Source organism: Neomonachus schauinslandi, chromosome 2 (assembly GCF_002201575.2).
Source record: "Neomonachus schauinslandi chromosome 2, ASM220157v2, whole genome shotgun sequence".
Classification (NCBI taxonomy): domain Eukaryota; kingdom Metazoa; phylum Chordata; class Mammalia; order Carnivora; family Phocidae; genus Neomonachus; species Neomonachus schauinslandi.
In genome coordinates, this window is record NC_058404.1 from 79950776 (window position 1) to 79978590 (window position 27815).

At 36.7% G+C, this 27815-nt stretch overlaps 1 protein-coding gene across 1 annotated transcript in view; it reads left to right on the forward strand.

Moving 5' to 3' along the window:
• The window catches only part of TTC29 (tetratricopeptide repeat domain 29), a 171120-nt gene that overhangs the window by 70867 nt on the left and 72438 nt on the right, over positions 1-27815 (forward strand). Inside the window, exons 5-6 of the mRNA XM_044913078.1 lie at positions 9579-9791; positions 17962-18047. Of these exons, the coding sequence (XP_044769013.1) occupies positions 9579-9791; positions 17962-18047 (299 nt within the window). The remainder of the gene's footprint in view (positions 1-9578; positions 9792-17961; positions 18048-27815) is intronic.

Here is a 27815-nt window from a genome sequence, read left to right on the forward strand (position 1 = left end):
GACAAAGGACATCTCATTCAATGTTTATCTTTGAAAACAGATTCACTGGTGGGCACTGTGGATATTTTGAAGGGAAAAAACAAACAAAAACAACTCAGGCAAAATTTCCCAGTGGCTGCTGCTGATTCACCCACCGAAGTTCTGTGTTGGTTCTCCCCCGGCGATCTTTAAGTCCTAGTGTCCCTCCCCGTCTACTCACACCTTTAGTACAACTACGCAAGTTCACTGGGGCCCCTTTTCCTCTTAACAGTTAAAAAATAAATCCCACTTGTTTGTTTCCCTCTACTTTTAAACCTCTTCTAAATTTGCATCTTAAAAGTCCCTTGGGAGGAATCTTTTCCAAAAAGGGTCTCTGGAAGAGCAACACATTATTCTGTTCAGGTTTCCTAGTATCAATATGAAGTAAAGCCAATCCAAAAAGTGTGTATGAACACTGATTACCCCAACACACCCTCCCCCCACGGCATGTCTGTCGACAGTGTTTCGCTGTTCATCTCTGCGTGGTTGCAATCTCTTACTACTTCTACCACTGCATTTTCGGAGTATATTCCAAGATTGGATTTTAAAAATGGGCACTATGATACATTTTCAAAGGTGCATCTGATTTGATCAATATTAGAAACTGAGTCACTTTATATTTGAATAAAAGTGAATTTAATAATTAAAGTGGTTTTTTTTTCAGAAGTTAAGCAAATTAGCATTGCTATTTCTATATAAATTAATTGTCACTTTTCAGGGCATGTCAGTTTATTCTCCATCTACTATGTGTACATGTTCATAAGACCTTATAGTATTTAATGAAGAGATCCTTTTTAAGTATTGATAGCCACAAGAAAATTATACCATGTTTGATCTGTGTTAAAGAATCAAAGTCCAAGATCTTTGAATGGAACTTAGAATAAAAATGTAATTAGGTTACATCCCTGAAGCCTGATATATCTTTAAACAAGACTGCAAATGAAACTTTATTAGAGCTTCAAATGAATTATTTCATTGCCTTTTTTTTTAATTCATTTTCTTCCCCTTCTCTTTCATGTCTGTGTTACTGACATTGCTGCTGTATTTTACCTATCTTTTCCAGGGTGTTTTAATTATTTACTGCTTAACGAGTAGCACAGAGAGGAAGCCTCATTCAGAGGCGCTCTGCAGCTGCAGCGGGTTTTTCTCTTTCAGAGCTTTGCAAGGAGGTCTTGTAGAGCTGCGCTGAGCCTACAGGTCTTTGCCACACTGAATAAACTGTTCTAGAGGCAGTGTTTCCTCTGAGTGGCTGAGACAAGGCACTGCCCTAGGAACATCTCTTCCGAGGTACCACTGACCTAGGGCAAAAGAGGTGCTGGATGAAAGTCGGATGAAGTGTGTTGTTGCACTCGTGCCTTAAGTGGCTCTTCGTATTGAAGAAGTGACAGTGTTCCCTAAAACTGAGTTTTAAAGCATTCCAAATAGCAGGCCCAGCCAGATTCCCTCCAAATGGTAAGTCCAAAAAAAAAAAAAAAAACCCGAAAAGATAAAAGGGCATGAAAAGTTTCTGAATGCCTACGAAATACCAGGCACCCTGCATGGTGCCCCAGCTGTTTTAATGTGCTTTGCAACCACAACGTGAGGCTGGCATTATTATTCTTGTTTCAGAGCACTTAAAGAAATGGTGTGAATGGTCCAATTATGTCATGGTGTTCAGGTTCAAAACTTATTCTCTGCCTTTAAAGCCAAATGTTGGACACAGTTTCTAAAAAGGGGTCACTTGAGGGAGTGAGGTCAGTTGAGTGGGCTTTGGGTGGGCATTAGGTCTGCCACCTACTTGGTGTGTGGGCCGAGGAAGAGGACCACCGAGGCTCATTTTCCTCATCTCTAGAATATAGATTCTAACACACATATATATAGCAGCTACTGTCGTGCGAAGCACAGTGAGTGCTCAGCTAACATTGTTTTTCTCCCTCCATACTCACCTGAATAGGATATTTTCAGTTTGTTAGGTTTTCGTGATACCCCAAATAGCACATGCTTATTGTCAATCAAAACAACGATGGATTGAGGAAAAGTTAATACTCCCCTCACTCACCTCCATCCTCTGTAAGTTAATCAGTACTGGTACTTTGGTATATATGCTTCCATACATTTCTCTTTGCCCATATCAACATATACACATAATCAGAATGTGGTTTGTTTAAAATGGTGAACAATATTTAATTCAAGTAAGAATTACATTATTGATTAAGTCCAGCGCAATATAATTCATTAGTTGATCTGATGTCAATACTGCCGTTATTTCTCCTCAGACTTTTATGCTTGTCAACACTTTTTACTTAGTATTTTAAGGTGAGGTGGCAACCATTAAAGTAAAACAATTTATTATATGAGGGAAATAGTAAACTCTGTAAGCTCTACAATGGCTAGCATTTAGTCCTATTGTTTATACATTATACAAGTGTTTTACATTTTTAAAAATTATTCAAGTAATTTTGACACTTATAAACATTTGAGAACAAAGCTGCCTAATCCTTAGAAATTACAAAGCTTAGATAGGAACCAACTATCTGAGTTTTATATTACAGCATAAAGCAGTCAAGCTTGTATACCATTTTCATCACTGACCACAATTCACCTATCTAAAATCACAAACAGCAATAAATATCAATTCCTTCAGAATATTTTAGAAGTGCAGGCAAATCTTCTGGATTTTAAAAATTAACTTACTAGTGGGGTGCTTGGGTGGCTTAGTCGGAGTTAAGCGTCCAGCTCTTGATTTCGGCTCGGGTCATGATCTCAGAGTCATGAGATGGAGCCTTGCATTGAGCCTCGCATCGGGCTTTGTACTGGGCGTGGAGCCTGCTTAAGATTCTCTCTCTCCTTCTCCCTGTGCCCCTACCCTTCCCTCTCTAAAAAAAAAAAAGAAAAAAATTAACTTACTAGTATTGCCAATACCAGTGATAAACCCTTGGTAAGTTTCTCCCATACCTGTCTTCCTGTCTTCCTGGGATCCTTTTCATTGTCTGGTTTAGTGACCCATATTTTTTAAAGGGGATGTGATAGCATTCTTGTAATGTCCATCTGAAATCTTTGTTCAAAGTGATAAAGAAATGATTCCATTTTTAGAAATAGCATTTTAAATTTCTTCTAAGTATCCCAAAGTAGCTACTCAAAAGTTATGGGCACATTTTTTTTTCCTGGTTTATTAGGGATGCTGTTGAGTTACAGAACAAAATCTTTGTTTTCCAGCATTCCATTTTTCAGTGGTGTGCAGTGGGTTATAGTCAGAACAAATCTCCTCTGACAGATAAACCCTTTCAAGTGATAGTTTCCACTGGGAAGTGTGACAAGCCCTTAACTATTTCAGCATGTATAGTGCCATTATAATTATCATAATTGAATGTAAAAACCTAAAGATAATATAAATTGTTCATGAAGTTAAACTGAAATGGAAAGCAATGTCTTTTGTTTTTACAAAAGAGCGATAACATTTTTCTCTTTTTGCTACTGTTCAATATTGCTCCTAGCAGATTTTATGTCTACATTGTATGGAATAGTAACTTAATGCCAAAGATGTCCAGTAGCTCCAGATTAAAATGTAATATAACATACATAAAGCTTTATTGTTCCTTTAGGTTGTTGTTTTAAGCTAAAGTGAGATATTTCCCTAAATTCTTCAACAAATGTGCACAATTTACAACTAAATATGCTTAAGACTTATACCAGTGCTGCTGAAGAAATAGGCCTTATGGACCTGTCAAATTATTTTCATGCAATTGTTTCTGGAGCATTATTTTTACTGGCAAACGTACAAGTTGATAGAAAAAGGAAATAATTAGCTACTTTCAGAATTGCTGATGCATGGAACTAAAGGAGGCCAGTCTGTGCATCTTAGAGATTGTGACATTTTAAATTACCTGAATAATACTGGCAGCCATCTTTGGACATAATTAACACCTTGCCTAATTACTGTCTGGTCTAGACAGAGTCACTATTTATGAAATATTATTTTATTCAAACTTGCTTTTACCCTTATTATATTGCGAAGTTTAGATTTGTGTGCTGTTTTCTTAAGTGGAGCAACTTCTTCTTTTTTTTTTTTTCTTTTTTCTTTTCCCTCCCCCTTCAAGTAATCAATGCACTGCTGAATGAGTTCATTTTAATGCACTCAATCATGCCTCTAATGTTCGTAGCTTACGGGCGCAAGCATCAGTAATGCAGGAATGTTATATGGCTTTAGTTTGGGCCATTTCATAAAATATTCATGGAATCAAAAATGTGCATCAAAATAGCGGCTGGGAGAATTACATTTATGTTCCTGCTTTTATGGCAGCTTCACATTTAAACCCATTTGTGTTAATATCTAGTCAATCTTCCTACTTTAAAAAAAAAACTAAAATGAGAGAGATCATATACATTCTCTTTTGCTTAATATTTGTTCTAGACATCTGCTGTGATACAACAAATATCTATAAACTTTCAGAGGTGTTGTGCAGGGAAGAGGGGAAAGCAACAATTTGGATAATACCCAAATATATAAAATCTTATTTGCTCTACATAGCGTTTGTCTTAACATCCTACCAAGCATTTTGCAGTTTACCACATTGTTTGGGTTTTGTTTGTATTTTTTAAATAAATGGATGGATTTCTTGTATGTGTGGGCTTTAGGTAAAGTGAATCTCCTTTGTAATAGTTTTATTTTGAGAGTGTACTTTCCTTTAGGTGAAAAACTATAAATGTGTACCAACCTACCTATTGTTTATGTCATGTAATTGTTTTTAAGACAAACAAACAAAAGCCCAAAACTGAGTCTTAGGATACTTCCATCCATACCTGGACACTCTTGTTTTACACACTTGTTTGGTGTATCTCCTGAGTGTTTTCTGATAGTACCTCATATTATTGAATGAACTGATTACTGATGGTATTGGTTGAGGGCCGTCTCGATTCCCTCCCATGAAACATTTTGGCTCCATTTCCTTCCTTGATTCACTTGAAATATTAGTGAAGTCTCTGGAATTTTGCTTAGCATAAAACCATGCATTCCAGGCACTTAGCTGAGCCTTAGTTGTCTTCTTTATGGGGGTTACTCCTGCGATCTTTATTATGCATAGTGATGATTATGATTTGCTTGTAATTCCTGCTGCCATATGAGAAAGCTCACATGCCCCTGGAGACCTTTCCCATGGATGAATATTCCTGAGGGCTTCTCTTTTCTCTCTTGTTTTCAGTTAACTTTTATTTTTGTGGTACCTTGGTGTAATCCTTCTTCTCTCTGCCCTCTTCTTCAATGGAAAATAATGTTACCACTTGATAATTCCAGAAAAGGACAGTTGTCTAGACGCTTGTCCTTCCATAAGATTGGTTGTAGGATCTGGAAATCTCACCCGGTTCTGATATTTTAAGGTTTCTTTGGTAAAAAGGGGTAGACTATATATGAACACTTTGAAGAAGTTACAAAGGGATGCTATGAACCAAAAAACTGGCTCATGATCTTCATTAATTTTTACATTTAGCTTTGTCAAAATGACCACTATAATGATGGCCTTTTAGAATATTTCTCTCAGGTATATTAAATTTAAACTTTTTCAAATAAAACAGGATGCATTATGTCTTAATAAATATCTAGTCTTATTATTATCAGTCTTTACCCAGAAAGTAAGAAAATCTTTGAAATCCTACACACAGTTGAAAATATAAATTAAATGGAAATGATTCCATTGTTAATCATGCTTAAAGGGAAATACTTGCATATTTAAATTACTATGCTCCCTTCATAGTATAGACTATATTTTAATATTTTAAAATCAAATATACCATATTATAATATGTGCTTTCAAATTCTGACCAGCCTTTAGAAAGTGTAGCCAAGTCATTTGTGTGCTTATGATCATTTGGATCAAAATCTTGCTGGCTTATTTGCTGGTCTGTTTGCCACGAAATAACTTTAGAAATGCATCTTTACATCTGAGAAGGACTGGAAAACTCTACTGTTTAGGCACCTCTGTTTAGGCACCTCGGTTTAAAATAGAATTCCCAGTGGCCTCATCTATGGCAATGTGGTTAAGGAAGGGGAAGTGAATCCATGAATAGCTAGATATGGCCACAGCTGACTAAGTCTGGGGCAACCTAGGAATTCTAGGAGCCCCATGGATGTCACCACATGGTTTATGGGAAAGTAGGGAATTTAGATGCAGGATGCATAGCTGGTTATACATCAGACTCCTTCAGAAAGACCAATCAGAAACACATCAGGGGCTAATATCTGTGCTTTTATGTTAGAAATTACCTGCAATTGCCTGAATAAGAGTTATAGAACTGGAAGAGACTAGAAATCATATAGCTCTAACATTGTTTTTAACTTGAGAAATTTATGTCCGGAGAATGTAACTTAACTCCACCCAAGGTCCTGACGCTTGGTTTGTTGACTAGCATCTGGGGTGGTGGAACCAAGAGGCATGGTTTTAAATCCTAAACATCACTCTTTAGCTATTTGAGTCATTTAACCTTTGTGAGCCTCAATTTCCTCATTAGTGTAAAAGTAATGATCATATATACTTTATCAGTTTTTGGAAGGTTAAGTAAAATAACGTATGGGGGGAAAGCCTTCCGTCTTGACGAGCACCCAGTAGGCCTTCAGGAAAGAGTATTGACCTGTTCTCTTTCACCCGAGCATCTTACACCAGGCTCCTTCCTCCTGAGAAACATTAAGTTTACTTTTCTGAGAGCTGAACCTTGGCCAGTAATCATGAGCTAAGTAAGACACTGATATGAGTCCTCAAAGCTTTAGTAAAAATCAAACTTAACCACATTCCAAGGCTTCCTGGCATAATAACCAACTGAAACCAATTTCTGCCAAACCCCCTGTACTTCATTTCTCCTTAGACAGCCTGTCCAAGATGCTGAATAGCGCCCATAACACAGAGGGGAGTCTGGCTGTTAGGGAATACAAAGACATAATCCCCACTTTTTCTCCACTCTTCCTCACCATCACCCCTTTCTCCACTTCCTCCACCTCTCCTTTCCCTACTTTCTACTCTTCCTTCCCTCCCCCTGCCTCTTCTTTCTGCTCCCATGTAGATCAGATCTTGGACATGGCCATCAGTTCTCATAATACTATTTACATCTTTCTGCCTATTTGCATCTCATTGTAATTAGTTGGGTTATCCAGAGCTTCACCTCTTGGCTCTCCTCCTGGAATTGTGAGTGAATCTGTTATTTTATAACACACCTTTGGACCCTCTTTCCATCTGGCTATTGTGTGTAACCACAGATGCCATTAGGTCCTTCCTAGTCTCCTTACAGTCCCAATTCTTTTTTTCTGGAACTATCTAGTTTACTCAGAGTTCCCTGTATCTATCTTTCCCTATTCACGTGGCCAAAGAGAAATATGTACCTGTACTTTATGAGTAGATGGATGCTGGATGGAAAAAACAAAAAACAAAAAACTCTGGTATACATCTTTCTAGGAATACAGAGCTGTACTTTACAGGCAGAAATATAGTTAACAGAGGAAACATAACACACATATATGTCAGTGTTCCATTTGAGTTTTTTAAAAAAATGAGGGTCATGGGTATTTAGAGAAAGGTGTTTCTGGTGAGAGGTGCTACATACAGTAGGAGAGAGATGAGAAAGTATGCCTGCTGTTGTGGGAAGTAAGAGAAAAATTGTGAGTTAAATGGGAAGATAGAACAGTGAACTTCAACCTTGAGCATTTGCATCAAAATGAAAAAGGATTGGGCATTATTTTTGAAATAGCTTCTATCATATATTTTTATTACAAAATAAACATATTTTGATGATAGAAACATTAAAAATGCCAATAATCAGAAAGGAAAAAAGAAACCATCAGTCACCCATGTAACACTGATAATGCTTTGTAAATGTTTTCTGATGTTGTCCAATATTTTCACTTATCACAAACACCTGTCCATGTAATGAAATAGTCTTCTATAGTATCATATTTACGGCTCTGTAGTCTTGTATCATGTGAAAATTTCATAAGACAAGTTTCTAAGTGTCTCTGTTGTACACATTCCCCTCTCTGTGTGTGTCCTGGTGAATATGCCTTCCTTCTGCATGGTGCAACAAGGGCTCGGACTGGCCATGCTTCTACTCAGTGTTTTTACAGATCATTAGCTGATTGTCCACCTCTGTTTATTGTATTTCTTTGTGAATGCTCTTCTTATATATGTGTATATTCTTTAATACTCCAGTACTAATTTTGACGGCAAATTCAGGGCAAAAATAGGGGGAAATTATATTTAAGAGTCATGGCAGTGGCTACCATACCCTATATTATCTAACCTGTGATATCTAATGAAACCTATTTGAGAAAATATACTGAGCCTGATTAAGACTTGCGTAGGTTAATTTAATCAGCCATGGCAATAGTGTTATAAAGACTCAACTACAGAAAGCTTTTCGCGGAAAGCCTAAGTTATGCTTAGAGAATCCTGCGTTCAGGTATTGAACATGTATTGATCCATTTCTCACCATAACACCTTGAATAGTGTACACTATCATCTTATTTTGTAAAAGAATTAAACTCCTGCACAGAAAGTGTAGTAAGTAGCCTGAGGCTAAACAGCAGAAAGGGTAAAGCTGGGGTAAGAACCAAGGTGTCTGCTTGGAGCCGGCACTCACTCTTAACCACTGCTATTGGAATGCCTACATACAAGGGCCTTCCCAGTTAATCTCAATGTAGGTAACTCCCAATACTGGGAAAGCGTGTTTACACTAGGGGATATGGTGAGGATTTTCACAAGGCAATTCACACGTAAAATACAGTCCGCAGTGTGGAACTGCAAACTCCTCTTCCAGAAATGTGCTTGCTCTTATTTCAAGGAGTGAAATGACTGAAAGCTAATTTGGAGTTTTGGCTTTGAGAAGATCTATTTTGAACTGTATTATGAAATATAATCCAGAAAGGCAGCCAAGTTGTATTTTAATTATTAAAAATGAAACGGAGTATACAAATGCCTGTATAATAATTGAATTTGAAATTTGTAACAGACGCATTCTTTCTCAGGGTACCTGAATTCTTCTTGGGATCGAAACAGATGCTGTCTGTTGCAAAGCAGTGTAGGATAGTGGTTGAGAGCATGGGTTCTGGACTCAGACTGCCTGGATATACAAACCCACTAGTCGTGCAATCATGGGCAAAATTCTTAACCTCACTTTCTCTTCTGTAAAATGGAATCATAACAATCCCATTTTACAATAGTATTTTGAAGATTAAATGAGAAATTCATGTAAAGCATGTAGCACATGAATTTGCCTATGTAATGTCAAATAAAGGTTAGCTAACAGGATTGCTATTAGTAATTATTATTGGGTTTTCACACCGTTTCTAAATATGTGTAATCCTAGCCAATTTCTACTTGCCAAGATACATCCATCCAGCAGGTGTTCATCCAAAATCATTGCTGAATCTGAGGTTCAAATTGAGATCACTCCTCTCCCAGCTTAAATCTTCTTCATCCTTAGAAATTCTTGACTGTATTCCATGGTTTCCACCCCCCTTAATAGGAAAACATAAGATATATACCAAATTTTTGAAAATATGTTCTGGCTTGTGTTTATATTTATGAATGGCTTTTATTCTTCAGGTCAGCTTCTGGAAGCTGCTGAGCATTATGAAGCATTCCATCAATTGACGCAAGGGCGGGTATGGAAGGATGAGACAGGCCGCTTTCTCAACTTGTTGGCCTGTGAGAGTCTCCTGAGGACTTACAGATTACTCTCAGACAAAATGCTGGAAAATAAAGAATACAAACAGGCCATCAGAATTCTAATAAAAGCTTCTGAAATAGCCAAAGAAGGTGGGTGGAAAAGAACACTCTCACATTGCTTCCTTTAATGGGCAGACACTGCTTCTCCCAAGAGTGAAGTAAAAACCGTCAAGTGTTTGGGTGATTATTTGCTATGAAATGCAAAGACAAATGCTATCAATATACTTTCAAATTTCACTGTAGAACAGAGGTGCCTTAGTGCTGACAACAAGAAATCCATTAATTTCCTGAAAGCTTTATCTCCAAAATTACAACCCTCTGGGAGTAGTGATAAAACAATGAATCTATAATGAGAAGGTAAGGTCATTTGCAAAAGTTAAGGATGTGTGTGTGTGTGTGCGTGTGCGCGCATGTGTGTGTGTGTGTGTGTGTTTGAGGGCATGTATTTCTTTCAATCTGAGAGACCTTTCATTGTTTGTAAATTCCCTGTTGTCAGGTAATAGGGAAGATAATGATAAATATTTAGTTAGGAGTAACAGGAAAATAGAACTCTGCTATATATATATTTTTAAAGATTTTATTTATTTATTTGACAGAGAGAGACACAGTGAGAGAGGGAACACAAGCAGGGGGAGTGGGAGAGGGAGAAGCAGGCTCTCTGCTGAGCAGGGAGCCCGATGTGGGGCTTGATCCCAGGACCCTGGGACCATGACCTGAGCCGAAGGCAGATGCTTAACAACTGAGCCACCCAGGCACCCAGAACTCTGCTATATTTTAGACTCTTGCTTGTCAAGGTGTGGCCTTATGCACTGGCAGCATCAGCATCACTAGAAGCTCATAAGAAAAGCAGTACCTCTGAAACAAATAATACATTATATTTAAAAAAAGGAAGAAGATAGCAGAAAGGGAAGAATGAAGGGGGGGAAATCGGAGGGAGAGACGAACCATGAGAGACTATGGACTCTGAAAAACAAACTGAGGGTTCTAGAGGGGAGGGGGGAGGAGGGATGGGTTAGCCTGGTGATGGGTATTAAAGAGGGCACGTACTGAATGGAGCACTGGGTGTTATACGCAAATAATGAATCATGGAACACTACATCAAAAACTAATGATGTAATGTATTGTGATTAACATAACATAATAAAATTTTAAAAATAAATAAATAAATAAATAAATAAAAGAAAAGCAGCATCTCAGGCTCTACCCTAGAACTACTTACTGCCTCAGAATCTGCAAGTTAGCAAGTTCCCCTGGTGATTTGTATGCACACGTACAGCAGTAAAAATGCTTTCATGAGAGCTGATTGTATCCTTAATATTCTATATCATTTGTATATATATAAAATATAAAGAAAAAATTTGGAGCATATAATCATAAGCTTTTACTTTGTGAAATGCAAAGATATTTTATTACCATAATTTATCAATAGAGTTGACTTTTCATGACGGAGAAAAAGAAGCTATGCTCCTTAAAGTGTATTAGCTCGAGGATATACTTAATTGATTGGTTTATCAAGTAACGTATGGTTTACTTGGAATAAGCAGGACTGAATTTCTGGTTGTGATTTTAATTTTCTAAAGAGTAAAGGTAAACATCTTAGCTTATTCTCTCCGTTACTTCTTTTTAATGATATTATAATACTCATAAGAAATCACCCTCATTGAAAGATGTATCCCACTGAATGAACTGCTTTTGAATGACAGGTGATCTAGTACTTTCCCCAAAGGGGTAAACACTGATATAGTTAGCTCTTAGATCAATTTCAGCAACTAACTTTAGTCACATGGAAAGTTATGTGGAATTTCCATGGAAAGTAATGTATCAATTAGGAAAAGGTATTTTGCTTTAGGTTCACATTTGCTAAGTTGTAAGTTAGTTTACAAAGAAAGGAAGGCTCCGAGGGTCTCTTCACAGAGTCGGAGCCTGCCAGGCAGTCTCCTTTTAAAAGCATCTCTTACTTTTCAAAGGACAGATGAGGAGAACAGGAGAAATCTTATGCTGTAATAATTTTTTAAATATCTTGTAAAACTGATAAATATTTGCCTCTGTATTTCCCATATAACAAAGTAGATAGGTTAAGGGATTGCACAGTATCTTACAAGAGCTCTGACAACAGCTGAATGCCCTGGGACAAAGCATTTCTTCTTGCTATTATGTCCTACTTTGGTTAAGGAGCCTGAAGCAGCAAACTGATGATTGCCTGCCTTATAAGGCATGCCTCCTACATTGATTTGCATAATATTTAAGGAGTCCTGACATCCACTGTGGGCCAACTCCTTTACTTGGGCACCTTGGTATAATGCACAAGGATAACACTGGCCATGCAGTGGTCTCATGATTCTATTATTCTATTATTTTCATTTTTCAGTCATTCATTGGTCTTTAGTATATTCACAAAGTTATACAACCAAAACACTAATGCCAAACTCACTAGAAGTCACTCCCCATATTCGACTTTCCCTCTCTCATAATAACCATTAAGCTACCTTCTGTCTCTATGGATTTAACTATTCTGGAAAGTTCATATAAATGGAATCATATAATGTGTGTCCTTTGTGTCTGGCTACTTTCACTTAGCATAATGTTTTCAAGTTTCATCCATCTTGTAGCATATATTACTACTACATTCCTTTTTATGGCTGAATAATATTCCATTGTATGGTTATGTCCTATTTTCTTTATCCATTCATTGCTTGATGAACATTTATGTTGTTCCCACCTTTTGTCAACATTTGTGTACAAGTTTTCAAGCCTTTTGTCTCCAGACCTAGAAGTGGAATTGCTGGGCCATAGGATAACTCTATGTTTAACCTAAGGAGGAGATGACCTAGAGTTTTCCAAAGTAGCTGTCCCATTTTACATTCTTCCCAGCAATGTGTAAAGGTTTCAATTCATCCATAAACTTTCTCACCAGCACTTGTTGCTGTCCTTCTTTTTGTTTATAGCCATCTTAGTAGGTCTAACATGATACTTCACTGTGGATTTAATTTATATTGCCCTGTTAGCTAATGATGTTGAGCATCTTTTTTGGGCTTAGAGGTCATTTGTATATCTTCTCTGTAGAAATGTCTATTCAGATTCTTTGCCCATTTTCAAGTGGGTTGTCAATTTATTATTGAATTGTTTTAAGTAGCCTTTATATATTCTAAGTGCAAGTCCTTCATCAGAGATATGGCTTGAAAATAATGGGTTTCCTTTACACTTTCCATTGAAGCACAAGTTTTTTATTTCGGCGAAGTCCAAAATAATTTACTTTTTGTTTTGTTGTTTGTGTTTTTGGTATTATAACTAAGAAGGCTTCCACAAATCCAAGGTCTTGAAGATTTACTCCTACATTTTATTCTAAGTGTTTTGTACAGTTTTAATGCCTATATTTAGGCCTATAGTCTATTTTTAAGTGTGTGTGTGAAGGGGGATATGAGGAAGGTCCAACTTCATGTTTTCCATGTGGATATCCAGTTGTCCCAGTACTATTTGTTGTACACACTATTCTTTTCCAACAATTTGTCCTAGGACCCTCATCAAAAATTAATTGCCCATAAATGTTTTCTGGACTTTTAAGTCTATTGTGGTGATCTATGTATCTGTCCTTATTCCACTACTACACATTCTTGATTATTGTAGTTGTGTAGTAAGTTTTGAAATTGGGAAATGTGAGTCTTCCAATATTCTTTTTCAAGATTGTTTTGGTTATTCTGCATCACTTGCATTTCCACATGAATTTTAGGATTAGCTTGCGTATTTCTGCAGAAAGGACAGATGGAATTTTCATAGGGATTGAATTGAAACTGTCAAGCAATTGGGAAAATACTGCTATTTTAACACTCAGTCTTCCAGTCCATGAATATGGGTTATCTGTCCATTTATTACATATTTCATTTCTTTCAATGATGTTTTGAATTTTTTAGTGTATACAACTTGCCTTTTTGTTAAATTTATTTCTAATGTTTTTTTTTCTGATACTTTTAGAAATGGATTTTTTTCTTTCATTTTCAGATTTTTCATCGCTTGGAGGTAGAAATAAAATTAACTTTTGTATGTTGGTCTTGTATCCCGCTAAACTTGTTTATTAGCCTTAATGGTTTTTTATGGATTCCTTAGGATTTTTCCATATATAATATTATGTTATCTGCAAATATAGCTTTACTTCCTCCTTTCTGATCTTGATGCTGAAGGGTGACAGAATATACAACTCCAAAAACCACTTTGGCATAAGGAGCATTTGAGCTAAAATCACTTGAAAAACAACAGAGATACAAGAAGGGTATGTAATCTCCCCTTTTCCTCCTGAAAACAGGAAATTAAAAACTGCCATGTGAAAGATGCCCTCCCTTTACCACAAGAAAAGAAACATTCTTCTATGAAGAGTCAGAGCCAAGAGAATTCTGTACAAACAGACTTTGTTAAAATAATCCTTATTTTCCTTTAGCCTCCCTGCATTGCTTAGTTACTTACCCACAATTGCCTCCCTTTGTTCAACCCAATACTAAAGCATGTAGATTTTGCAATTTCTTTGGCTCTTCATTCCTTATGAAGGCTCCCATGTCACCTAAAACTTATGTAAATGTGTGTGTTTTTTCTCCTATTAATCTGTCTTATGTCAATTTAATTCTCAGGTCCAGCCAAAAAACCCTTAGTGGTTAGAGTTTGCCTCCTTTACAATGCCTATTATTTTTCTTGACTAATTGCACTGGCTAGAACTTCCAGCACAGTGTTAAATAGAATTGGTTCCAGAATACATCTTTGTCTTCTTCCTGAGCTTAGGGTGAAAGCTCTCAGTCTTTTGTCATTAAGAATGATGTCAGCTGTGGGGTTTTTGTTGGTACTCCTTAACATTATTAAGTTCCCTTCTATTCTAAGTTTGTTGAAGATTTTTATCATGCAAAGGGATTGGATTTTGTCAAATGCTTTTTCTGCATCTATTAAGATGAGCATTTGGTTTTTATCCTTCCTATTAATATGGCATATTATTTTGATTGATTTCCATATGTTGAACCAATCTTGCATTCCTGAGATAAATCCCATTTGATCATGGTACATAATCCTTTTTATATGTTGCTGGATTCACTTTGTTAATATTTTGTTGAGGCTTTTATTATCTATATTCACAAGGGATATTGGTTTGTAGTTTTCTTATGATGTCTTTATCTGATTTAATGTCAAAATAATAATGTCTTCATAGAATGATTTGGGAAGTGTTTTCTCTTAATTTTTGGAAGAGTTTGTGAAAAATTGGTATTGGTTATTCTTTAAATATTTGGTAGAATTCACCAGTGAGGCCCTCTGGGCCTGGGATTTTCTATGTGGAAAAGAGTTTGATTACTAATTCAATTTCTTTACTTATGGATTTATTCTGATTTTCTGTTTCTTCTTGAGTCAATTTTGGTAGTTTATACCTTTCTAGTAATTTGTCTGTTTCATCTAGTTTATCTAATTTGTTGGTATGTAATTGTCCATAATATTCCCTTATAACCCTTTTTATTTCTCTAAGGTCTATAGTGATCTTCCCTTTTTCATTCCTGATTTAAGTAACTTGAGACATCTCTCTTTTTTCCTTATTCAGTCTAGCTTAAAGGTTTGTCAATTTTGACCTTTTCAATGAAACAATTTTTAGTTTTGATTTTCTCTATTGTTTTTCTGTTTTCTATTTCATTTATTTTCACTTTAGTCTTTATTATTTTCTTCCTTCTGTTTGCTTTGGGTTTAGTTAGTTCTTTTTCTAGTTTTAGAAGATGAAAAGATGTTCCTTATTTTTTAAAATAGGCATTTATAGCTATACATATCCCTTTATGCACTGCTGTAGCTGGATCCCATTAGTTTTCATTGTTGTTTTTGTTTGTTTGTTTTCATTTATTTCTAAGTATTTTCCTGTTTATTACCAAGTTCTTCTTTGACCCACTAGTTATTTAGGAGTGTGTTTTATTTCCACATACTTGTGAGTCTCCCATATGTTTTGTTATCAATTCCTAATTTCATTCTCTTGTGAATACCATCTTCTCAGTTGGATCTACTACCCTGACCACCGCACTTAATATTGAAACCTGCTTTTTTCTCTTTACCCCCGATTTAGCACTCTCAATTCCCCTTGCCCTGCTGTATTTTTTTTCTCCAAGAGTACTTATCACCATACAATTTACCACAAAATTTATTATGTTTATTATTTATTTTGTATCTCTTTCTGTCCCTTTCCTCTAAAATGTAAGCTCTCCAAGGACAGAAAATGTTTCTGGTTAATTTACTGGTGTATTCCAAGTGCTTAGAGCTGTGCCTGACACAGAATAGGTCCTCAGTAAATATTCAGTGAATAAATGAATTAGTGAATATATGTTAGCCAAATAACAAATGGAGGTTTTAAGACACATTTTAATGAAACTTTTGAGTTACTCCCAAACACATTGTCTCTATCCATTAGACCTCTGTGATGACCCCCTCTTTAGATTCTCTACAGACTTACCAGTATAAGAATGGACAATTTAGGTCTTGACCATAAAACATCGTATTTCCTTTAACATGAATGATTATTGAATCATTAAAGCCAATACTAATTTAACCCACCCAAATAAACTACACAATAATATAAATAGTATTTTGCCCCTTTTTCCTTTGGTGTATGTGTCATTCAACTTTAATAATGCTGACATTTCCCTCCTAATTTTATGCTTTTACTTTATCTTAATTTTGTTTCAATTAGTAAGCAGGAAAAGTTCTCATGCTTAAATCCTATTTTAAAGCTAATATTTAGTGTGACTCAACTGTTTCAATTAGCTGCCTCAAAATCTATCAACAAGGGTCGATTTTTCTTTTCTTTGCTAGGCTGCCCTTTACATAAAATTGGATGCAAATGGTGATACTAAATCAGCACATGCCACTGTTAGTATAAGTATACTACTTTAACATAGTTACAGCATTTAATAGAGCAAGTACAACTTATAAATAATCAACTTTTAAATATCCAAGAGGCAACTTCCCCTCATAACCTCCCCTCCTACCCCATCCTTCCCTTTCCTAGGTCCATCCTTATCCTTAGCACTTATAAACCTATAGCAGATAAGAAGTTAAGGCCCAGATAAACTGTAAGAGTTAAAAATCCCCAGGCTGGATCAATGGCACCATCAGCTCTGCTGAAGTGGGATCTTGAGGCTATAATTCTCTGCAATAATGAAATTGCTTGAGAATAATCATAACAACACTGTCACTGGCATTTGCCATCCTGTTTTCTTGTAGTCTTTCAGTTGAGCCACTGCTTCACAAGTAGTAATTCAGTGAGTGGTGAGAGTGAATGTAGTATGGAGAATTGTTAGCTCCTGCTGAAATCCATCATGGCTGGAATACAGAGTTCAGAAATCTAAAGGGGAGCGGGGGGTGGAACTGCCAGCATTTGTATTACCCAGGAGTTAGGTAACATTAAAAGCCAAAGAGTAGAAAAAGGATAGTATTCTTTCTTAAAAATGAAAAACTGTAATGGTTCTGGTAAGTCTGCTGATTTATATATTTAGTATATAAATGTAAAAAATTGTGTATTTATTAGATGGTATGATATATGTCTTACTGAAGCACGTTACACAACTACACGTATTGCTTTGGAAAGAAGATTTTGATAACTCCTGGAATAAAACAAATTCACAGAAATTAGAAAGGCTACAATTCCTTTGAAAAGATGATGAGAAGTATTACCAGTCATTAGCAAAGAAAAAATGTGTTTGGATTTCAAAATACCCATGGAATGTTGTATCAAGAAGGCAAGCTGTCAGTCATTTTCATCCCAGGTTTTAACCAATAGCTTTTAAATTGAACTTAATCAAAACAATAATTCCTTAATTTGCTAATTATCTGCCCTGTTAGACTTCACTGAATGTCCATCTCTCTGTGTACATGTGTTTGTGCACCGTGTAAAGCTGATGCCCTTTACCAATGATTTCATGTCTGTAGGAGCAGCTGTGCTGGATGACTATGAGTCTTTACATGGTGGACCAGTATAGAAATTACATACGAATGTCAAAATGATAATACTGAGCTGTGTATGTAGAAGAAAACTCCTCTTACTTACATGGCTAATGCACTATAGTCTAACATTTGTGAGTCAGATAATTTATATTAACATGAGCCTTTTAAAATCAGTACACAGTGAGGTTTCAGGAATTGTTCATAAGTCTGTACACTTTGTTACAACTTTCTACTGTCTTAAAAAGCAAAAATTCTGCTTATTGTCGTAAATCAGTTTCTTTAATGCCATGACAATTTTTTACTTTTTCAACTTTAGGAAGTGACAAAAAGATGGAAGGAGAAGCTTCCTATTACTTGGGCTTAGCACACCTAGCTGCTGGAGAGTATGAAACAGCATTAACAGTAAGTTGAAGTAAACTTTTAATCATTGCCATTTTTAATTTTTACTTTATTGTATTTATTTTACTTTATTGTATGTTGTTATAAAACCAACAGAAATGGGTGGTCCTCTACCTTTATATAGAGACTAAAGCAGAATAACTGTTCTAGAAGCAGAAAAAAAATTGGTTTTATTGCTTATAGTAGGCAGTGTATAATCAATTACCATGAAGTGCTTTAGGATACATGAAAGTTAAACATATGGAGTAATGTGACCCTCTACACTCATTCCCATATCATTGAGGATGAGAGGATATGGGTTTAAATGATGGCAAAAAGTAAATAGTAAAAAAAAGAAAAGAAAAGGAAAGAAAAACAACCAAATTATAGTAAACTTACGATTTGGGAAATTTTGCTTGGAAAAGACTGTGGTTATTAAGTAGTTGAGTGAATTGCATTGTTATGGACCTTTGTGGGAGGAGGCAGCAAAGATGGAGAGCACCGTTAGTTCCAATCTGAAAAGTAGCCTGCTTCATGATAAAAATCAGTGTGTGCCTATTTTATGACCAGAGTTCATGTGTTTGGCTAAAAAACAAACAAAAATATGTCAAGAGCTATTTTTTCTGTATTATAACAGAAATCATTTTTTCTTTCATTTTTCTCTTAGCTCTAATATATTTCAAGTGTAGCTTCCTATTTCATTTCACATGTATCTCTTGTAATCATTTTATCTGATATACAGTATTGGTTTTATCTTCAGTTTTGAGGATTTCTGATTTGCTGTTTTGGTTAGTCATGCCAAGGAGGATTCTTGTATTCGGGCTAGATATTTTTCTGTGTCACCCTTAAAACTGGGGGGCGGGTGGCTCAGTCGGTTAAGCATCTGCCTTCGGCTCAGGTCATGATCCCAGGGTCCTGGGATCGAGCCCCACGTCGGGCTCTCTGCTCTGCAGGAAGCCTGCTTCTCCCTCTCCCTCTGCCTGCAGCTGCCCCTGTTTGTGCTCTTTCTCTGTGTCAAATAAATAAAATCTTTAAAAAAAATTGGGTCATCATGGGAAATAGACTATTCTAGATGACTCTTCTGCTTAATAGTTTTTGGTTAATGATATACATTCAGCAATGCTGTGTTCTAGGGAACACAGAAGTCAGCACTTCCCTTTAGGAGCTAATTTAATGAGAATGGCCAACTTGAGGACATAACTATAATTCAAAGCAGGATGAACAGGGCTTTTCTGAGTCCGGAGGTAAGAGTGGTTGATTCCAACACTGACGATCAGGGAGGTTGCATGGAGAGCTTTTGAAGAGCAGGATTTCTACAGACAGAAATTGTGGGAGTCAAGAATGATAGGACATTAGACACAGACAGACAGACACACACACACACTCAACATGAACATACTTAGTATGTTTGGGAAGCAATGAATTGTCAAGTGCAGGTATGAAATCAAGATGGAAAATTAGGTGAAAACTAGCTTATAAATTCTCTCTCTCTCTCTCCCTTTCTCTCTCTATCTCTCCTGGGCAATGCAAACACATGGCAAAATAAATTCAAGCAATACAATAGAGTTAACATTGAAAAATACACCTTCCCTCCACCCTGGTATTCAGTCTCACTGTTCTTTTCTCAAAGGCAAATGCAGTTACAAGTTTCAGGTTTATCCCTTCAAAAATATTTATATGTATGTATAGCATATAAATGCATATACATATGTGTTCTTTTTGTTGTTTATGAAATTGTACCATTTTATATGTAGTGTTCTGCATCTTGAGTTAACTTCTTCCTCACTGAGGCATAAAGACATGCCTCATTTTAAAAGGGCCACATGGTGTCCCAAGTTATAGTTGTACCATAATGGATGTAACCAGCTCCTGTTGGTGGGCATTTAGGTTATTTCCAATCAAGTTTTATTGCAAAGGTTGTAGCAGTGAACAGCTTTGTGCCAAAATGAGAGATGATCTACAGAATAAATTCCTAGTGGTGGAAATGCTGGGTCCCTTCAAAGAAGCTTCATCAGTTTACATTCCAACAAAAATAAATGAAGGTACCTGCTTCCTTTGGACATTAGGCACATATGTGTAATATGTGTTGTGAATGTTTTTCCAGACCACTGTTTTTTGACCTTACTTATGAAATTTTTCCATGCTGAAATTCCATGACCAAATTTATCAATCTCTTTTTCCATGACTTATGGATGTTCTTAGGAAGACTGTCCTCATTCCAAAATTATTATTTTTTTAATTTTATGGGGGGTTGGAGGGTCTTAAATGCTTTGTTGAAGAGTGTGAAACTCATTTTAAGCAATGTGGGATTTTTAATGATTTTTGATGAGCCTGGTGACGTGATCACATTAATTTATTCACAACTATTTATTAAGTACCTTCTGTATGACAGACATCATGCCAGGCACTGGATCTGATCTATAATTTTAGAAGATAACACTAGTGGTGTGGTCTAGTAATGAATGGATTGAAGAAGCAATATTTGGCATCTAAGGGACAAATTTCTTGAAACTGTTACTCCTTTCAGAAAAGTATTGAAATTGTTCTCCTGAAAGTATGGAAACTATAAACCAAACATGAATCTCATGTTCATATTAGCTGTGTGAACTTGGACAAGTCCCTTAAACTCTCTAAGTCTCAATTGCCTCATCTATCCAAGGGGACTAATAACTATACTTACTTTTTTGAGGGTGTAGTGGATTGAATGGTGGCCACAAATGTCCACTTCCTAATCCCTGGGGTCTGTGATTCTTACCTTATTTGGGAAAAGAGTCTTTGCAGATGTACTTAAGTTAAGGGCCTTGAGATGAGGCAATCATCTTGGATTATCTGGGTGGGCTTTAAATCCAATGACAAGAGGCCTTCTAAGAAAAAGGCAGAAGGAGATTTGAAACAAAGGACAAGAAGACACACATAGGGAGGAGACAGCCACATGAAGATGGCGCAGAGATTGGAGTCATGCTGCCAGAAGTCAAGGAATGCCTGGAGCCGCCAGAAGCTGGAAGAGGCAGGAGGATCTTCCCCCAGAGCTTTTGAAGGGAACACAGCTCTGCTGACACCTTGATTTCAGACTTCTAGCCTTCAAAACTGTGAAAGAATCAATTTCTTTTATGTTAAGCTATTTAGTTTGTGGCAATTTGTTACATCAGTCCTAGGAAGCTAATACGTAGGGTGATTAGGAGAGATCATTTATATAGAGTTTTAAGAGTGCCTGCCTTGTATATAATAAACCTTTGGCAATTGTTAGCTTTTATTATTTTTACTCTAACTTAAGTCTCTGGACTTTAGCAGTAGTAGCAAAGATGGAGGGAAGTGGTTTCAGAAGTTATGAAGGACTTGGTAATAGACTAAGTATGGAAAGTGAGGGAAACAGAGGTGCCCAGATGGCCCTAGGTTCCTGGCTGTGAAACTGGGTGGATGCTGGGGTCATTTACTAAGCTAGGGAATCCTAACAGATACCCAGGCTTGGGGAGAAATGGGGAGTTCACTTTTGAATATGTTGAATTTGAGGAGTTTGGAATTATCCAAGGAGAGATCCAATAGTGGTATATGTAGGTCTATAGCTCAAGAGGAAGTCTAGATTGGAGATACTATACACATTTGATACCGTGTAAATATGCAAGTCTTCAGCATATTGAAGCAAAGGAGTGGAGATTTCCTAGAGAGAGTTGATAATGATGAATGAAAAAGGCCTAGGGCCAAGCTGGGTGAAGGAGGTGGGGTACAAAGCAGGGGTATCCAGGGAGGTGGGAAGAAAACCAGGAATAGATGATCATATACAAGCCAAGGAAACCGGGCATATCTAAAAGACAGAAATATGTAAACCCCTTCTGCCTCCTATCCCAGGTTTTGGGCTGGAATGAGAGTCCTTGAAGATATATCCTGTCAGAACTCAACCCCTTCCCCCAGGCATGTACCTTGGTTAGAGTCAGCGTTACTTAATTCTTGTCATTTAATGCTCCATCCAGGGTGGAGGCTTTGGGAAACACGGCAGACCATAGTCCAGGGCCCAGGCTCACTGCTACAGTAATGCGTAGCCTTTGCAGTTGGGAAGAATGAGGAGCTGTCGTCAGAGCCCAGGTTTTGCTTGTAGTAGAATATTGTTCTTTTTGAAACACAGCTTGCCCAGAAATGAAGGCTTACAGGAACTGAACTTAAAATTTGGACCAAGTCCATGGGCAGAGCTGCAGGACCAGCGAAGGATCTGTTGTCAGATCTGGATACAAGATGCTGAGAGCAAAGTAGAGAAGGCATCAGATTCACAGCTGTACAACAGAAGACAGGGAACAGGTACCAAGAAATCACTGAGGAACAGGAAGCTGGAGTTGGGGTGTGGCTGGGATGGAGAACGGACATGAGCAGTTGGCCCTGATTTGGGCCATGGAGGTCTTCTTGCTCAGGTTGATTTTAGAGGGCAGCCTGTTTTTGCTACTGAAATGAAACAGATTTCCACAAGACCTGATGATATCTTGCTTTGATTTCTGATTGAAGGTCATGTCTTTTCCTTCTCTCTAATACCTAACTTTAGCCACTTTCCCTCCTTCCTTTCAGAGATAAAAGCACTAAAACCCCACAGTAGTACAGAGCACTCCTGATTTAGTGAATATATTATAAAAAATTACATGATCAATTAATAAATAAGATTAATTCATTGATTGATGAGATATCTGCCCAGTTATCTGATCACAAAGTAAACATTCAACATACAAAAAATTTTTTCTTTTGAAATCCTCTCTTTTCCTACCTCCCCACCCTGTGCAGTATGACCAACACTATCTTCATCTGTTTGAAGGCATGGATGGTGTTGCTGTCACAGTGTGGCTGTGGAGAGGGGTAAGAATGCCCTGAAATCAGCTTGGTCATGTTGGAGCCAGCCAGAGACAGCAGATAGTTAGATTCAGCATTTCCCTCCCCTTTTCATGGTCAGTCTTTCATTCTTGGCTTCAAGTCCATATACTCTTTTTAAAGTTTTAGTAACTTGCTCTACATTTGCCCCTTTCCCTCATGAATTTCTCCCTTTCAATAATGTTCATCTGTTTAAAGATGTTTACGTGATTTGTTCAAAGAAATTTGGCTTAGAGAAACCTGTCACGAGTAAATATTACTGATTAATAGTTCTGACGATCTGAAACAGAAGGGATTTTTGAAATTTTGCTAATGGATCTTAATTTAAGGGCCTTAATCTATTAATAAATGATTAATATATGTAATAGAAAGATATATTGACAAGCATATGAACAGTTTGGTCATCCATTCCTTGCCAATAAAACGTTCTTTATTGGATGAGAGAATAGGGTTAAACTAAGACCAAATAATGGATTTATTTAGGGCTGATATCCCTGCTAATGAAGAAAGGGTATTTGGGGAAGAGAAGTGACAGTTACTCTAATAAACCTGTGCAGGAGGTCATCGAGACCCTGACATTTAAAGGTGAAAATGCTACCTGCATTTATCAGGTGCTGAGAAAAGAAATAGTAATTCCCTTTGGCCATCATCAATTTAGACCTGCACATGTTACAAGTAGAGTAAATTCTGAATTTTAGAAGGTAAATGTATCTTATGAAGTCTTAAAATTTCAAAGAGAAAAATATTTTACTAAAAGTCACATTCAAGGTTTTTGCAAAGTTGGACCCACTTCCACAATCAAATATTGCAACTATAAAGTTAATTTAAGAAAAGGGGAGGGCCTCCCTTAGCACTGTTTTATGCATGAATTTTCTTTCTCTCTAAATATTCCATTCCACTTAATAATTTTAGGAACACTAACTTTAACAATCTTCAGTACATTCAGTGAATTATTTGCTTCTTATTTAGCAATAATGTAGCCTATCAAAAATTATACTATAAAAGTAAAATTCATCATATCGATACTTTGTTTGCTTTTGCAAATAGTACAAGATTCATCACATGTACTATTATTTAATTATTTCATATATAAAACAATAGCCATCTTTATATTTGCATACTTGTCAGCATCTTTATAATAGCTTAGAATGTTTCTAACATATACATGTTTAACCTAAATCTCTAGCTTTATCAGCAGCATCCCATAGAAAAATGCAAATAAATAATGTATCACAAAAAAATAGTTACACTAATATTCTAGCAACTCATAAATTGTTGATAAATATTAACAATAAAGGGTATGGATAATATTTGTGAAATGATAAATTCTTAAGAGTTTCGCTAGGTAATTGAAATTAAATTGTATTTATTCTTTCAATTCAATATATACAAATAAAGGGAAAGTCATTATATATCAGAAGGCATTTCTAACAAAGGATGACTTATTTGATTTATAATGTTTAGCTGACCAAAGTTTGGGGGGAGATAATTCTTGCAGTTGTTCCTTTCTCTATTTAGTTTTATTACCTTCTGCCTTAAAAGTCACCCCATCCTTGATAGCAGTGGGATCTTGATCCAAATGACAGTCTAGCTGACATACAGATACCTTGGCAGATTCCACAGTAATGTACATCAAACAGGTTTTCCTGTGGTCACTTTTATAAGTGAAGACTTATCTACCGCCGAAACCATTGCATAACCCAAATAAATCTGAGTTCCTCACAGCTCACTCTCAGTATATCATATTAAAAGAAAAAAATCCAGCAAGCTAAAAGAAAAGTAATTTCAATTTCTACTTACTTGTCCTCAAAGAACAGTAAAAGAGATAAAATTCTTAACTCCCAGTAATATTATTTTTTTAAATCCTCTCTCCTTCCATTTAAAAAGGTTTTCAATTTTTCTGTCTCTAGATATTCTGAAGCCTGTATCCTCACATCATTCCCTTAGCCCAGAGTTCCCTCCTGTATTCCACTCACTCATGGTTCACCGCTCCTCTCCTTTCTTCTGTCCTTCTGCCTCTTTTCCTCCCTGATCAAGGAATGCGGGCCTCTTTTCAGCAAGCTCATTTCTACTTCTTACATCCCTACTCCCCTCCCCACCCCAAATGATAACTCTGATCTGCATGATAAACCCAGGAGGAGTGGGGCTGGTTTGGGGGAGAAAGGAAGAAATACCAACGCAGGCTGTACCAGAATGAGTAGACTGGGAAAGGGAAGGAAGCAAATACTCTTGCCTTAATTATTTCTTATTCTCTTGCACTTCATGTGACAGATTCTTGAACACATGTCATAAGAAAAAAAAATGTAAAGAAAAAATAATAAAAGGAGAGAGAGGGAAAGAAAGTAAAGAAGCCAAGGCAAAAGAGAGATCAAGAAAGAGGCTATCTGAGGCTCTGTCTGCAGTCAGGTCCTTTGTGCATTATTTCAAATACTTCAACTCTGCTGAGTTCTGTACATGTGCAGAATATGATGTTATGATACATTTTTTCTGCTGGACTATACCTCCTAATGTATGTGGGCTGAATGGGTTTGTCTGTAAGAGCATTTGCTTCTGTGCATCTGCATGTTTGCCCTTTCCTGTCTGCTTCAGGCTCCATGTAAAGGACTGTTTGGAGCCAGTTTAGTACGGTACCATGATACCTGGTTAGAGTTGCCTGGGGTGGATATAAATGCTCACATCTGCTACCAGATCTTTGATTAGAAGTTTGCATGAAGTAAAGGCAGTAAATTGTAGCATTTCTTGAATAAGGAACTCTCAACAGGCTTTTAAAAGTATATTTAACAACTCATTGGAGTGTGAGGGCAACAAAGTGGTTAAGATGATGGGCTTTAAAATCAGGCTGATGGAGGACGGAATGCCAGTTTTGCTCCTACCTCATCATGTGACATTGCACAAGCGACTTAACCTTTGGAAGCATTAGTTTCTTCATCTATAAAATGGGGACACTACGACCCTCTAACTCAAACAGCTTTGTGAGAATTAAGTAAGAAAACATATGTAGAGTTTGTGGTATAGGATCTAAAATAGAACCATAACTATTATATCACCATTAATATGCATAACAGACTTATTTTCCAAAGGGCTAAATGGTCAAACATCTATAAAATCACAACTTCTGGGTTTTGCTCTAGGCTCCAGTATTCCCAAACCAGGAGTTAACAGAATAAAATGTTAAAAGTGTAGGCGAAAGTCTACATCAAAGATGTTGAAGTAGGAGTTTATTTAGGAGCTCTATTACATGATAAAGGGCACCTTATGTAATATAGTTCAGGTGTACATAGCATAGTAATAGCTCTCTAATCATTAAACAGTCAAATATTTGAGCTGACAGTAGGTTTTGATGTACGATCTTTATATGGGAGGTAACTATTGTATAGAAAGAGCTTATGGGGGCGCCTGGGTGGTTCAGTCAGCTAAGTGTCTGTCTTTGGCTCAAGTCATGATCCCAGAGTCCTGAAATCAAGTCCCCCATCAGGCGCTTTGTTCAGTGGGGAGCCTGCTTCTCCCTCTGCTCTTCCCCCACCCTTGTGCGCTTGCATGCACATGCACACACTCTCTCTCTGTCTGTCTCTTTCTCTCTGATAAATAAATAAAAACAAGAAAGAAAGAAAGAAAGAAAGAAAGAAAGAAAGAAAGAAAGAAAGAAAGAAAGAAAGAAAGAAAAGAAAGAAAGAAAGAAAGAAAGAAAGAAAGGAAAGAAAGAAAGAAAGAAAGAAAGAAAGAAAGAAAGAAAGAAAGAAAGAAAGAAAAAGAAAGAAAAAGAAAGAAGAAAGAAAGAAAAGAAAGAGCGAAAGAGCCTATGGTGCTCTAACAAATGGGCTAGAAGACATGGATCTTAGTCCTGTGTGCCACATACCAGCTACTGACCTTAGTTTAGTCACTTAACTTCTTGGAGGCTCAGTTTCATGTGTAAAATAGGGATGGCAATGGCAGCTTCGCTTTTTCTTTGTGAAGAGCAAATGGAAAAAACGTATGTTTACACTTTAGACTAGAAACAGTTTTCAAATGTAAGATATTATTACCACAGGCTATGATATAATTAGCACTGAGTAATGATAGCAATGATTCTCTGGTAGGTAACATTTATTGAGTATCTATTCCAAGTGCTGCTTTATACCTAGTTTTCAACTGTAATTTACTAAATTTATCATATATAAATTACAAAGTGCTTAAATTTATCTTTGTATCGGCACATATTTTTACAATGGAAATGTAATAAACCTACATTGGATAGAAAACTTCTTCCTATTAATTTATTAATAACTTTTCCTTGAGTGAAAAAAAAATGGGATTTATCCCTGCAAAAAAGGAATTTGAGTAATTTCTTTATTTAAAGATCAGAGCTATTCACTGCCCATTAAATAGAAGTTGCCTTTACTTGCCAATTAGAAATCATTACCTAAATTTGACCCTTCTGTTCTTGTTTAATGGCCTCAGTATCTGAGGAGAGCTCAGATGCTGGCACAGAGGAAATCATGGCCTCCTTTCCCCAGAGGACCACGGGTTATTATACAAAACATGCAGACAATTCTGCTTGCAGCCAGTTTGCCTCCTGGTACTGTGTAGTTCATCACCAGCTTCTGAAGCATGCTAAAGAGGGCTCGCCACTCAGCTTGAGACGATTCAGGTGTAAGCTCAGAGGTCTCAGCAGTCATTTTTCTGCTTTACATCAGAGTTCTCATCCGCTTTATCCTTTTGTCCCATGACCCACCTCAGGCAGTCTCCTTCTTGGGAATCTAAAAGGAGCAGCTGTTACAGATCCCATTTCCCCCAATTGTTGCCACACAGATCTCCTGTTTAGCATCACCCCCCCTCCACACGCACCCCCGCCAGGACACAAATAGCACTTTCTTTCATTCCATACATTCTGCTCATAGAGAAAGGCTCAAAATACCCATTATCTGACAAGCAATAGAAAAGTGAGAGGATTAGAAACACGATCGAAGT